This window comes from Rhinichthys klamathensis, unplaced genomic scaffold (assembly GCF_029890125.1).
Source record: "Rhinichthys klamathensis goyatoka isolate OS25496 unplaced genomic scaffold, OSU_Roscu_1.1 h1tg000050l_1, whole genome shotgun sequence".
In the NCBI taxonomy this organism is placed as follows: Eukaryota; Metazoa; Chordata; class Actinopteri; order Cypriniformes; family Leuciscidae; genus Rhinichthys; species Rhinichthys klamathensis.
The window spans coordinates 5687296-5702756 of NW_026606596.1; the positions used below are offsets into that span (position 1 = coordinate 5687296).

Here is a 15461-nt window from a genome sequence, read left to right on the forward strand (position 1 = left end):
CAGTATTCATTATAGTTACCGGTATATGAGCGCTGTGCCTCAAGTCAATGGCAACACATGACAAATCATTATAAATTTAACAAACTATATTGTTCAATTGTTTTTAGTACTTTTTGTTAGTATTTTGGATAAGGCAATATGTCTTATGTATTTATAAATACATTAAAAAATATATATATATTCAGTTTAAATGACCTTTTATACTATGTACTCATTTGTTGCATTAAATTCAAATGTCACATTACAAGTTTTCATATGTCCAGACATTTAGTAATATAAAATCATTTCTCTTACCATAAAGAGGTTGAAAACCTCTATCCAGCAGCCCTGTCTCTGCTCAATAAAAATGATGTCGACAGTCCAGACAGATATTGTTCATGTGTGTAACTTAATCTAATGTTCTCGAATGCTTTACAGGCAGACCCAGGCTTGTGAGCTGTTTTTGTGTGCATGCAGACTATTCAAAAGCTTCAAACACATCCACCAGAAGAGATTGCATCTGAATAGACTCTTTGTCTAAAAGAGTTTTAAAGTTTATTTACATATGAATGTTCATCTTCAGGCAATTAGATACACTTATAGAGGAATTATGTCTAAGCAGATTTTAAACATATTTACAAAAATACATAAACTCCAGACAAAAATAGTCTGCACCGAAACCCAAATGTTCATCTATACTGTATATATTGTCATGTTTACTCGACTGTTTTTTTTTTTTTTTTTTTTCACAAATCCCTATTTATTAAGAATAATTCATTTAACAAACTGTGATAGTGGACCATGTTGTCACACTAAATGGGGCAATGGGACAACTTTGAAAAAGCCCCAGACAAACACAGATTCTTACACTACTGTTCAAGAGTTTGGGGTCAGTAAAATGTTTTAATACTTTTGAAAAAAAGTCTCTTATGCTCACCAAGGCTGCATTTATTTGATACAAATACAGTTAAAACAGCAATATTATGAAATATTATTACAATTTAAAGAAAGCATGAAATTGAAATTTACCCTCTCTATTTTATAAATGCATGTTATTTATCTTATTGTGAACAATTCACTGCATGCGTTTAATTTAATTCAAAAGAAATGACCTTGTAATTCTTAATCAAAATGTCATAAATCAATCTTCAAGTGAAACAACATGCTTCTCATTGGTGATGTATGCCAGACTTCTCCAATCATTTAGTCTGCTTAAACCCTTTTGTTTAATCACTGCAAGCTCGCATTCAGATCTGCCTCCATCCAATCAACAACCGATATATAGAACCAAATCCTGCCCTCCATTTTTTTCTTTTTTGATAATCCATTACTCTGATGTACATCACGATTTTAATACATTTTAATATGTAATTTATTCCGGTGAAGTCAAAGCGGAATTTTCAGCATCATTACTCCAGTCTTCAGTGTCACATGATCCTTCAGAAATCATTCTAATATGATGATTTTAGCTCAAGAAACATTTATTATTATAATCAATGTTAAAAAATAGTTGTGCTGCTTAATATTTTAGTGGAAAATGTGATACTTTTTTTCAGAGTTCTTTGATGAATAGACAGTTTAAAAGAACAGCATTTATTTGAAATAGAACTCTTTTGTAATATTATTTCTTTTTACTGTCACTTTTGATCAAATTAATGCATCCTTGCTAATAAAAGTATTCATTTCTTTTAAGAAAAAAATCTTACTGACACCAAACTTTTGAACTGTACATACTGTATATAAAGGCATTAGGGTTTAGTGTATTCCTTCACTTTGTCAGGAGAAGCTTAGGTTATGGAAGAACTTTGGACGGCGAGCTGCATGTCGGTTTTCCGGCTCACTGCCTCGTCTCCTGGTTCCTTCTTTTTCTCTACGTCTGCGTGCCAGATCCTCCTCTAACACCTAAACATACGCATACAACAGTCGTTACGTCTCTGCTCAATCAAGAAGCTTTAAACCTCAAATTTTAGTCTGATACCTCTTTTCTGCATGCAAGCTTATCTCTCCATTCGTTGAGCTCCAGAGTGTGCTCGTCCTCTAGAGCTTTGATCTTTTTCTTCTCCATGTCCACAAGAACTTGAAGCTTCTCATTCTAAAATCCAAACACACAAACACTGAGAATCACCTTCCCTCAATATGAAAACACTGTAAGGCTATAGATAGACAAACTGTTGTTGATGTACCTGAAGCTGCTGTAATTCAGCTGTACTGGCATCACATTGTTCCTGCACCGCTTTTAACTGGTTCTCGTGACTTTCTTGAAGACTCTGTCTCTCTTGCTTCTGTCTGGCTTCCTCTTCTGACAAAAACTGAGGACGCAAAAGTAGAGAGGACAAACTGTATCATTTGCAACTGTTCCGTTTTAGGGCGTTTTTCCGACCTGTAGATAGTTTGCTTAGTTCTGAAACATGGATTAAAATGGTCATGATGTGGCCATTTCTTCTTGGTTCGGTTCCCTTTCACAAGGCAACATTTCTAAACAACCCAAAATTTGGTATTAAAAGTCATGTGCGAGTAAACTGTCCTCTCACTGATCAGAGTGCACCTGTTTATGTTTCAGGATTCTGCTCAAAGCGGTCATCCATCAGGATGGGGAGTCAACAGCTCCTCGGCTTACTGTGGCTTTCTTTGAAGCTGTTGTTATATTACTTTATCATTTTGAGCTTCGTCGGAACAACATTCTTACCCTGTGTAACCCATCCTACTCGACCCACTCCGAGCGGGATTCAAACCGGGGTATCCGGTGTGGGAGGCGGGCGAGCTAACAAGGACGCTAAAGACAACAGTTTCTAGCGCCTCTTGAGGCCAGGGGAGTGAGGTTTACACACACATCTCTTACTGGCCTACGTTACACTCATCCCCCTAAACCTCACTCCCATCCGGGTCATGGCACCAAATGTAACCGATACTCGACCCTTTCCGAGTGGGATTCGGTCAGGGGTCTCCGGCGTGGGAGGCGGGCACACTAACAAGGACGCTAAAGACAACAGTCTCTAGCGTCAGTCGCTAGTGCGCCTCTTGAGTGAACCAAGGGAGTGAGGTTTATGTCTGTTACACTGACTTATTTCGGAGAAGAGCAATTAGGCGGCATTTTAAAATGAAAAAGCAAACTTTGTCATTGCTCTAGGACTAGGTTGAGCCACGATTCATTTTGAGAGGCATTAGCAAAACAAACACTGCAGCTTTTCACACAACGTGCATAATTACCCATCATACACTGTGGTACAGCCTGGTTTGTCGGTCCTTTGGGTCGGATTGCTTTGCTTTCACAAGCGAACCACTCCAGAGTTTGTTTTCAAGTGGACAGAGGCCACATTTTTCAGTTGATCTCAGACTGATTGTTTTGTTATGATTCCAAACGCCATGTTCATATATGCCTAAACAAACCAAACTAAAGGAGAAAATGCGTTCCAAAACAAACGAGCCAGGTTTGAAAACGGCCTTATTCAAAATGTAGGTTTATTTTACTACATAATCTTTCAACGTTCAAAGGCTTATGAATTCAAACCTGTGTGAGACGTTGCCGCTGCTCAGGGCCGCTCAGACCTTGCTTCCTGAGCTCCATTTTGAACGGATTCAAACGGGACTTTGCTTCAGCTTTTTGGGCCTTATGTAAGGACGCTCTCTCCTGGGCCTGCAACGACTTCTGCTCTTCTAGAAAAGCCTGCTGGAACCGAGACGCTCTCTCCTTATCCTGCCATAAGAGCCAAAAAAAGACTGGTCAGGATAAGGCACAGGAAAAACAGAGAAGATAAATACAAAACAGGCTGCAGAATGCTTTTGGAGGTCACCACATGATTTACCTTGTTGTGTCTCTTGGTCAGCTGCTGTCTCTGTAGGGAGTACTGCTCCTTCACCTGCTGTTTGAATAGATGGTACTTCTCCTGTAGATGGCGCTGTTCTAACTCCCAAATTACTGCCTCACGAGCTTGAGAAAGAAGGAAACAGTGCGTATGTTTAGAAACACACACTACCAAACCTTCTCCTGTATACAGTATGTATACAATACACACTGCTCAATATTACTGTGCACAGTACAAGCATACTTCCTGCACACCTGAATGATGAGCAGCATACTTACGGAAGACTTAGAGTACCACATTAACCATAAAATAATGAATCAATTGTGAATTTTTTCATTTAAAAATGTAAATAAATCAATAGACATCTTTTTAATGGTAAAACAATCAAACAATTAAATTTTCAAGTCATGACAGCAAACTAAATTCAAAAACGTTTTAGTTAATGTTTAATAATGTAGTTGAATGAAAAGCCCGTTCACACAAAGGATGATAACTATAACGATATCTATGAATATAAAGTTTTAATAATCATTCTAATTTTATGAGAATAGGGTGATAGTGACACAGAGGAACAATATCATTGGGATCACTTTCAGAATTATTATTTTTTCAGAGTTCATCGTGATTAAAAAAGCTTGGGCATTTAAAGCGACAGATGGCGTAACTGCAGCGCGTGCTTATAATAAACAGAGCAATATCATCTGTTGATGTGGACAAAATATATAGTTATCATTATAGGGTACGTTTACACAGCAACGATGTACTAAACGGAAATGTTTTTCCTTTGCGTTTTCCATGTACAGACGACAACGTGTCGTTCACACGGATTCACAAAAACGACTAAAAAAGCTGTATTATTCATACCAGGCCAGTAGTTGGCGATGTCACTTTGTAAAGAAACACTATAAGTAATAATTAAAAAATATGTTTAACTACATTTTTAGACATGCATACATATATGGTTTTAAATAAATTATTTGTTCATTTGAAAAGTTACTTATTGACATTTTTATTTTGCAATAAAAAATGTGATTATTAATTCCTTAATTTTGTCACTTTATTTAATTTAATTTTACTGCTTAATTATCTAGTATTCCATTCTTAAATAGATTCCCTAACCTCTCCTGGGAGCAATATTTAATATTTTACTGAGAAAGAGCAAGTACAGTCATAAATAGTGATTCTTGTGCAAATTACATAACAAATAAGTTTTTGACAAGTGGCACACTTACCACGCTTGAGCTGCTGAGATTTGGCTGTGATCTCCCACTCCATGGACGCCACCTTCCTCTTATGTTCCTGAACGCCTTTCTGAAGAGCATCATTCAGCTCCTGCTGCTGCTTCTGCAGGAACCGCTGCTCCTAAAGCAGAAGTACACTGTTTTCATGCGTTTGGGCCTAGTTCTGTGTCAGTGTGGGTACATGCACCAGTCCGTACCTCTTTAGGGTCTGCTTTCAGTGCGCTGCTCTTGCGGCTCAGCTCTTTCTCCTGCTGGGCCTTGAGTCTCCGTGCGTCCTCCCTGAGCCGGGAGGTGTGCTCAGCCTCCATCTGACCGCTTTGCTGCTGGTACTGTTTCTCAAGTCTCTCCAGCTCACCATCATAGTACTGCTTCTTGCTCTGCAACAGGATAAACATATGGCTGAGACGGAGGTTATTAATGGGCAGGCATCTTTATTTCTAATGCTCATAATGATTGTTATGAATAATTACCTCACATCATGCTTATTGAGGAGACTGTGCTAATTTTTTTTTTTAAGTGATCATACAATTCAGTGTTATTATACACAGTATATACTATTATAGTATTTTTTGAACATTTTGAATTAGCTTATTTTTATTTTATTTTTATTTTTCATTTTAGTTATTTCGGTTTTAGTAATTTTTACTTTAAGGTAACATTTGTAATTTTCCTTTAAGTGTTTTAAGTTTTCATCTAATATTTATATTTTATTTTATTTTATTTCAGCTTTATTTCAATTAGAGAGAACTGTTTTTAATAGCTTTAGTTAATAATGTTTTTTTGCCGGTTGAACAATAAAAAGGAAAAAATGTTTTTTTCATTTGACATTTTTCCATTTGTGTTATACAGACAAAATAAAAAAAAAAATAAGAAAAAAAAATAATAGTAATAATTAAAAATGTAACAAACAATAAATAGTTTGTGTGTTACAGGTGAATTTAGGCATTTATATTGTATGTACAGTAATAAAAATTCTTGAAAATAGAAAATAAAAATTCTTGAAAATAGAAAATAAAAGTCCTTGCATGTCAAAGTACCATGTAAATGTTTTTGTACTTTTTTAAGAAATGAATGCAACTATTATGCACAAACACAGATTGTGCCAACATGCACTTAAGGAAAGTGATATGGTTTAGTAAAAGTAATTAATGGTTAAATATTTGCCCAAATCTATGGCTACACCTTTAATTTATTGATAGATGATGATCTACTAAATCTTAAAATAGGCAAAAAAAATAATTTTCAACATTGACTGGTATCAACAAACTAGAAAAAAGTAGATATCGGGCCAAAGAAATGGCTGCCAATGCCATTAATTTTGTTTTCTTTAACTACATCTAATGATCTGCCAGTTGTGTACTTTAGACAACAACCCGATTGGAAACATTTCTATTTAATAGCATGTCTTAAGTGGCTAACTGAGACCAGAGGGGTTTGGTGCATGTGACTTACAGTCATCTCTTGTTCTATGTGGCGGAACATCTGCTCTCGCTGCTGCTGTAGTTTCTGCTCCAGCTGCGCATGTTCTCTCTGCTCTTCTCTCTGCAAGAGCTTCAAGGCGTGCAGCTCCTGTCGTCTGCAAACACATACACATACATTCAGTATCATGTGATACTTCCGTTTTCCTATGTCCACTCTAAAGAACAAATAATTGTTACCTGTTGTGGCGCATTTGTTGTTCCTTGCTGTCTCCTTCACCAAGCACTTTGGAAGTGGTGACACTGACCTCATGACCATCCACCATAAATTTACGTGTCCTTTTAACGGTTCGCCTGCTTGGGTGCGTTTCCTGAATGGACATAAACATGTTGAATTTGTCTGGTTGGTAATGTTTTTAGCTAGTCGTTTGTTTCACACTCACCCCTTCAAGCCCAGGAGACAGCAGAGACTCGGTAGGAGAAAGAGGTGGAAATGCGTCTTCGTTTGATTCCTTAGGTGTGGATCCATTAGATTCATGTGGATGTGGTAAGTCTGAATCTTTCAAGCCATTTGCATGTGGCATTTCTTGCTCGTTTTGGTCCTCTTGAAAAGTAAACATCACTTGCTTTTTCAACTTTGCTCCAGGAACATCTGTTGTATCTTCAGAAAGATGTTTTGATTGCTCTCCTGTAACATTCTTTGTACTATTTGTATCCATTTCAAGCTCTTGCTGAGGTTCCTCTGAATCCGTCCTATCTTCTTTTTGCGTAGAACAGATTTCTGTTAGACTTGCTCTCTCTTGATCTCCAACAGCATCTCCTTCGTTACCAATGATGTTCTTTTCTCCATCAGAATTGATCACTTCTTTATTTTGACACGGCAACTCTGGCGTCTGTAAATCAATGATCTTTGTCGTCTCATTTTGGGTTGGTGTTTCCATCTCCTCAGGTTCTCTCATGTTCTCATCGTTTTTGTTTCTTGAGTCTACATCCTCATGATCAACCTGCATGGCAACTTCTTCCTTGCTGGTTGAACGTTCCTCTTCCTCTGTTTCTGGAAGGAGATCCTTGTCTTTTTCACAGCTTTCCTCTTCCTCTGTTTTTTCATTTCTTGAGTTGACATCTTCCTCAGTGGTAATATGTTCTTCGTTGACAGCTTCTTTGATATCCTCAAACTCTTCCTTCATGGTAATGCGATCTTCTCTGGTGGTGGTTATATGTTCTTCTGTCCCTCCACTAACATCCTTGTCGTTTTCACAGCTTTCCTCTTTCGTTTCATCCCCTGTTCCTCCATCTGTCTCCAGTTCTGCTGGTTTTTCTATTTCTGCCTCAGTTTTTTCTTCTACAGCGTCATTTTCTGATGGTTCAGTTGTCTGTTGTGCTTCCTTAAGGTCAGGAACTTCTTCAGGAACATTATTAGAAGGCATCTCAACAGTTAAGCTTTTGTTTATATCTACTGTGAGAGGAGAATTGAAAGTTTCCAAAGGACAGGCCAAATCAAGGTACATGTATTTATAATTTCCCTCATTCCTTTCAGTTTTTTTGGCTGGTGGTGTTTCCAAACACAAAGCTGAAACCAGTGTGCTCTGTGGATGTGTTGTGTCTTTGTCGATGACAGCAGGTTTTCTGAGGGATTTCCAAAATGTTTGGTCATCGTTTCCAGAATCAACAGACTTCACATTGCCGTTTGTTTCTTCATCAGCGTCAGTGTCCTCCTTGGCAAGTTCTAGTGTTTCCTTTTCAGAGGAATCTGTCAGTATTGGTGTTTGTTCTGGTTCGCTTGAGTGGTTTAAGTTTTGGGCGTCCTCCTTGTCAGTTTCTACTCTAGCTTCCTTGTCTTTGGTGTCAGTGACCTCATTACTTGGAGCATCAACCAAGTCAGATATTTGCTCAATCGGTTTGTCAGTGCTTTCACTTTCATTGCCATCTGAAGGGCAAGTTCCCACAGTTTTTGCTGTGCTTGAATCTTCTGAGTCTTTAGCTGCTTGAATGGGTGGATTGTCTCCCCAGAATCCAGATTTGCAACGACGGGAGCTCCCGGTCAGAAACGAGAGCAGATTTCCTGGAACGGAGAGGCGCCTTGCCCTCTTCTGAGCTTTATCTGTGGCGTGGGAAGCCCTGCGTCTTACTTTAAACTCAGGTTTTGGCTCTGAGTTGGTGGGAGACTGAGCATCTGGAACAGAGGTCTTCCGAGGGGTCTCAGGTTCTTGTGGTCCTTGTTCTTCTATGGGTTGTCCTGGTTGTGCCGCTGTTTGCTCTGACTCGGTGGCGATCGTCTCTTTCACGGAACATTGGAAATCCAACAAAGACTGCAGTTGAAAAAATGCAGAAAATGCTGTATTAAGATATGTACTGCTACACCCTTGGATTATGTTTGTTTCACAGATCCAACAACAGACGAGTCAAACACATCAAATAAGTCAACAAATATGTCAGAGAAGTTAGAAAAACATACATACATATTTTTCAAGGAAAGTTTCAATTTAATGACTCAAAAAATGTCATATGGTGTAACCATAAAAAAAGTAAAACAATATTTTCATTACACCATGAAACCATGTGAGCATTTCATATTTTGTATTTATTTGTTTATTTGAAAAGAAATCTGAATGACCCAAACTTTTCAACTTAAGTGTACTTTTTAGCAAATATCACGAATTATTAATTATTAAATTAATTTTTCAGTGTCAAACAACATGTATTTCTGTGTATTTCTGAATAAATGAATCATTCAAATTATTGATTTTATTATTTTTAAATTATATATATATATATATTATCATATATATGAATTTTATATATATATATATATATATATATATTAATATTAAATATTATTTAATTAATATTTTATAAAATTTTTAATGAACATTTCATCATGTGTTTACCTCAGCCTCTATGACCTCAGTGACCTCTGCTTTGGCCTCAGCGACGAGTTCTTTAAGGGCTCGTCCGTCTCGTCCCGCATAAGAGAAAGGGTGGGCCATGAGCTGTTGGGCACCCCAACGTGCCTCAGGGTTCTTCTGCAAGGTCCTCCGTAGAAAATCTTGGAAATGTGATGACCTGTCGAAAAAAATCAGGATAAGCCTAAAACTCTTAGCAGATCTAGAGCGGGGACGACAAAGTGAAGACCCACCAGTGGCGAGGATTGGAGAGTGTGGGTGGTGGAGACTTGGTGATCTTCAGCAGGACCCTCATAGGGTTGAGAGAATGATGAGGGGGCTCCATCTCAGCAGCCTCAATTAAAGTGATGCCCAATGACCAGATGTCAGCTTTAGAGGAGTAGGGATTGTCCTTCGACGTCTCACACATAATCACCTCAGGTGCCATCCTTAAAAGACAAAATATTTTAATCTATTTTTTTTTAGTGGCAGTTTTGTTTTCAGTAGAGGAATAATTTATCGTGTTACTTTTTATGAAGTTAAATAGTGCTCCTATTATGCTATTTCAAAAGTTCCTCATTTTGTTTTCGAGGTCTCCTACAATAGGTTTACATGCATCCAAGGTCAAAATAAAACTTGAATTTTCTCATACTATGCATTGCAGCATCACCTCTTTTTCTACAGTGTCTGAAACGGTTTGATAAAGGATTCTGTCTCACACTCAGAGTCAGATTAATTCTCTCCAAAACCACTTACAGTGCGCGTCAGAAACAAAACGCCCATTACAATATCTGAATTTCAGCTCCGGAGGTTTCATCAGCGCTTGATACACAGAGATACGAACAGCAATGATGGAGAAACCGTATCACGTCCTCATCCTTTGGAAGTGCATGCAGAGTGGTTTTGCTTTCACAGGGCAGAAAACAGCATCTTCTCGAACATGTCGACAACATGAACCAACCCCCAGGTCTCAGTTACAATGAAGCCAATGAAGTCCATATGCTGGCATTATGTCAATTTTTCACACATATGTAGGTTCGTGCAGGAAGTAAGACTGGAATTAATGACGACACGTTTCAGGCAGTTTCTTTCTTCTGGGAGACAATAACTCCATTCATTGTGCACTTTGATCTTTAAAACTCTGCAGACCTTTTACAATCACAAACAGCTATATTACACACTACATGAAAGATAATATCCGAAAAAGCATATCTTTAAAGGGATAGTGTACCCAAAATGTATAATTCTCTTTTACTCACCCTCATGTTGATCTGTATGTCTTTTTTTTTTTTATATGAAATAATACAAGGGTGAGTAAATGATGACATAAATAGCATTTGGGAGTCTCACCAGTAAGGAGTTCCAATGAAAGTTGATCGTTTTTGAAGGGTATTGTCATTTTTTGCAGACACACCAAAGTCAGCTGCATGAAAAGAGAACATAAATAAATACAGCACAGACTGTATTGAGTTCTTAGGCCTAAAAATGTGAGAGGGGAACAAAGAACGGTATATCTGTACCTAGTTTGACCTGCCCATCCGTTGTGAGCAGAATGTTGCCAGCCTTCAGGTCTCTGTGTATAATGTGATGCTGGTGCAGATAAGACAGAGCCTGTAGAGTCTGACAGCACACCTCACTGATTTGCTGCTCCGTAAGGCCGCGCTCCAGCTCTGAAACACACAGTATAAAGTACAATAATGCAATACAGATACAACCAGAAATTATTATAAATGATTATAGTGTCAAGTATGTTCCAGACTCACCCAACATGATATCATCCAGAGCTCCTCCAGGACAGTACTCAATCAGGATCTAAAAAGAGAAAGCATTCAGGGACTTCTACGGAAATAAACACTTATAGTTCAACTAAGTTACCGGTCAAAACTTTGGAAACATTACTATGTTTAATGTTTTTGAAAGAAGTCTCTTATGCTCATCAAGTCTGCATTTATTTGATTATTTGATTAAAAAATACAGAAAAAACAGTAATATTGTGAAATATTATTCCAATTTAAAATAGTTTTTTCTATTATAATATACTTTAAAATGTAATTTATTCCTGTGATGTCAAAGCTGAATTTTCAGCATCATTTCTCCAGTCTTCAGTGTCACATGATCCTTCAGAAATCATTCTAATATGCTGATTTGATGCTCCCTTATTATCAATGTTGGAATCAGTTGTGCTGCTTAATATTTTAATATAGATCTTTACTGACTCTGTTTTCTCCTTGGTATAAGTACACTAACTTTTAAAAGAAAATTATAGGCAAACAATTGTGGACATAATAAAAATGCATGATGATACACTCAAAAAAGATGAATTATGATTAGCAGTATCCTGTGGTGAAAATGACAATGATGGAAATGGCACATATTGGCTAACTACTATACATATATCCTGTGAAAAATTGTTGGTGATGATGGAACTGCATGATGATACCACAACTGAGGGAGTCATAAAAATTAGTACAAAAATATTATATTAATGATTTCACCCAATACTTTGAGGGTTATTTCATTCTTTGTTGAAATTACTATTTTCTCCAATATTGTTATGATGTATTTTCATGTTTAAACATTAAAGGTATCGGCCTTGGTCAAGGGTAACACAATGCAATCTATATGTAAAGGAAGAGAGTTTTGTACAGCATTTATAGTTATAGTATACATAGTCAATCCATATAACAAAAGATAAAAAAGAAAAATGCTACTGTTACAAAAAAGCATCCAGCTGTTAAAAAAAACAGCCATAAACAGATGTGGCTTACCCACAGCCAGCTCTCAAAGAAGATGGCTTCCAGCAAGGAGAGGATGTTTGCATGGCGACAGGCTGCTAGGATGTCTATCTCAGTCATGTAGTCGTCCAGCTGCTCTTCACTGCGCACTTCAATCACTTTAACAGCTCCTAGGACCCCTGTAGTCTGATTCTGAGCCTGAGATCAACATTACATACTGACTGTAACACTTGTCTTTGTCATTACCCAAAAAAAAGTGCATCAGAAGTTCTAAAAGCAGGGAAATACTCTTGCAGGCCATGGTGCAAGACATGCATTTATAAAAACTGAAAACTGCTCAAAGCAGTACTGCAAAGTGTGATTCATTGCAGAGAAAGATGCAGAAAGGGGGTTGATTTATATGGGGTTGAAATCACTAACAGGAAGCCATCTCTGATCTTTCACATTATGGTTTAACAGGAAGTTGCAAAACCGCAGTATAGCCCTAACCCCTCATTACCTGTCACCTTGGAAACCTACAATCCTACAAAACCCACCAGTTTTTCATCTCAAAGCAATTTTTCCTGGTGACTGCATGGTTACAAATACATTTGAAATAAACTAAAATGAAATATAATGAATTATGATTAAATAAAGTGTTTTCTAAGTCTATACAGTAAATATTGATCTGAAATTCAGATTTTCAGGCTATTTTGTCTTGTTTTTTTTTTTATAAAATAAAATATCTAAACATTAAAACAAGATGAATTTACTTGAGAAGCAATACTGCATAAAACAGTACGACTTGTTTTAGTGGCTCTTTTTGCAGGTTACATCATTACACCACTAGGCGACAGGTGAGTGCACTAATGAGTGAATCATTTAATCATTCACTCAACCGATTCATTTAGGAACAAAACATCACTACTCAGGTCAAATGCAATTCTGCTTTGACTTTCTTTGGAACCCCCACATAAGAAAAAACAATCATGCTTTAGTAATCTTAATTATTACATACCAAGTCATAATTATAAGATAGAAAGTCAAAATTGTTACATACCAAGTCAAAATTGTTATGAAAAGTCAACATCTAATTACGTGTTAGTAGGCTATCTCATAAGTGTTACTTAGTAAGTAATTTCGACTTTTTTAATGTCATAATTTTCTTTTTTAAGTCAAAATTTCAATTAAGCATGACATTCTTTCAATTTTTCCATCTCATAAATGACTTAACATGCCATAATTTTGACTTTTTATCTCATAATTATGACTTTTACCGTATGTCACAATTTTTACTTTTTAATGTCATCATTTTAACTTTTTAATTATGACTTTTTAAACAAGAAACAACTATACTAGCAAAAGTATTTGTCAGTTTAGCTGGCATGCCAGTCTAAAGTGGGAGGGATTTCCTTGAAATGGCAGATTAGATCAGACCATGTCAGTAAGGCCCAGTTTCATTATTATTATTTTATTTTTAAAACATTTAGTGCTTTTCTTGCTAACATTAAATCCAATATAGTTTGCAGTAAATGACCTGAGAGAAATATATTGTTATTTTGTATTTAACAGAGAATTGAACCTCATTATCATCATCATCATTTGAATCCCTTACCTTATACACCTTCCCAAAAGCTCCATCCCCCAGTTCTCCCTGAGTCTCCCACATCTGGTGAGGATCAACATCCCTCTTCAGGTTTTCATAGTGCCTAACTCGCTTTTTCTCCACACCCAGCCGAAAGATACGCATCAGGAGGGAGGCCATGGCTCCCTCCCTTTAAATTCACCCCAACTCCTTAAGAAATCCCAGTCCCTTCAGTCTATCGGTGGTCCTCAATGTCTCATTCAGCGATCAAAACCCCGGCCCAAACTAAAAACAAGACAAGACAACCGTCCGAGTCTCTCTATGTCAAAGATGTTTTTGGCTGTCTCCCCTCACGCGCACCTCAGAACACGACAGGAAGTTGCAAATAGCAACCGCATCCTTCAAAAATATAGGCCTCAATGTTGTGTAGGATGTGCACCTCATCTGTAGAGATGTCTTTGTGCTGTCTATTGTAGTGTATTTTTGAGCAGCCGTTGTTAGAAAACATAATGATTTAGATAAACAGTTATGAATGACTGGTTTCATAGGCTATATTGTGTTCAGCAGATTGCTTTGTGCTGTAAGCTGTTAACGCACATGTTCCATTTTTAATAATGGTTTCGAACCCTAACCTGTAACAGTGGTAAAAGTGGGTCCCCAAATACACGTGCTAGCTTAAAATCCCCCCCCCCCCCCCCCCCCCCCCAAAAAAAAAATATATATATATATATAATTTTTTTTTAATTAAAACAAAATCCATCATGGGACTAGAAACGTCATCAGTAAGATCATTTTCCACTGTTCGCTCCGTTTACTGACATAATGTAGGATGATCTGAGATATGAAGTCCTACACTTTAACCACTAGATGGTCCCACCTCCACATAATTAACCCTGTAAAAACTGACATAAAATAATAGTCAGAAAAAAATAATGTTTTAAAATGGACAAATTTATTGAAATCTAAAGAAAAAGAAACCTGCACGTTTGTTTTTGTTGAGTATGAAATTTCACACATCAGTCTTTTATGGCTCATATGCTATAGTGAGAATATGGAGAATATGGAATATATGAGAAGAGAAAAACACTATAATCAAGTAAACCTAAGTTGATTCAGTCCAGTAAGTGTTCATCTTGTACAATATTACTAACAATAAAAGTTATTCTTAGGTTTACTTTATAAAAATCTGTAAAGATTTGATCTGAAGGTGGACATTTTTAGAATAAAAGCCCTTTTACTTGTTAAACAAAGTAGGTATAAACTATCAATCAGAGACAGCAAACAGGTTGCAACAGCATTTACAGGGGCTTTTGAATGATCAATTATACAGTGGGTTACGGGTTAAAGCGGGGACAGTTGCATAAACACAGCCACTAAAACGCTTATGATCAAGTCTGACCAACTAGGCCAAGTGGTAAACCGGTTTTCATGTAACTTATGTCAAATTTAAAACAAAAAAAGTATAACTAACTTGTTAGACTGGTCTAAGCAGTTTATGCAACCAGCCACAGTAAGCAAGCACATTCTATGCAGTGACTTCAAAAATAATTTTAAAAGACATAAATGTATCTTATTGCAGAACAAATAAATACACACTTTGGCTAGTAAACATTGTTTCTAACATGGTTAATCCTGCTGCATTATTGATATCAACTTTTAAAAAAATGCTAATGTGTCAAAGTTGGAAACTTAGGACATGCAAAATAATTTGCCATCCCTTAGACTACTTCTCACTTTGGTTGAGTGCATTCAAGTCCTCATGTGAAGTTCGTATGTACGAGTTACGTAAATACGGAGCAGGCGGTGTACCTTCTCTACTTAGACCATGCAGGGATGGGC

The 15461-nt window shown here is 37.0% G+C and overlaps 2 protein-coding genes across 2 annotated transcripts in view; both read right to left on the reverse strand.

Moving 5' to 3' along the window:
* Positions 1–15461, reverse strand: part of letm2 (leucine zipper-EF-hand containing transmembrane protein 2) — a 149429-nt gene that overhangs the window by 119762 nt on the left and 14206 nt on the right. The gene's annotated exons all lie outside the window — the stretch shown is intronic.
* On the reverse strand, positions 1085–13971 carry si:dkey-81j8.6 (STE20-like serine/threonine-protein kinase). Its single transcript, XM_056247892.1, has 17 exons — positions 13653–13971; positions 12092–12256; positions 11087–11135; positions 10844–10993; positions 10674–10746; positions 9578–9772; positions 9330–9504; positions 6885–8750; positions 6682–6812; positions 6476–6599; positions 5221–5400; positions 5015–5144; positions 3783–3907; positions 3488–3673; positions 2163–2288; positions 1958–2071; positions 1085–1881 (listed from the first exon to the last, which is right to left on the reverse strand). Exons 1-17 carry the CDS (start codon positions 13800–13802, stop codon positions 1756–1758), a joined length of 4065 nt encoding a protein of 1354 aa, XP_056103867.1. The 5' UTR covers positions 13803–13971; the 3' UTR covers positions 1085–1755.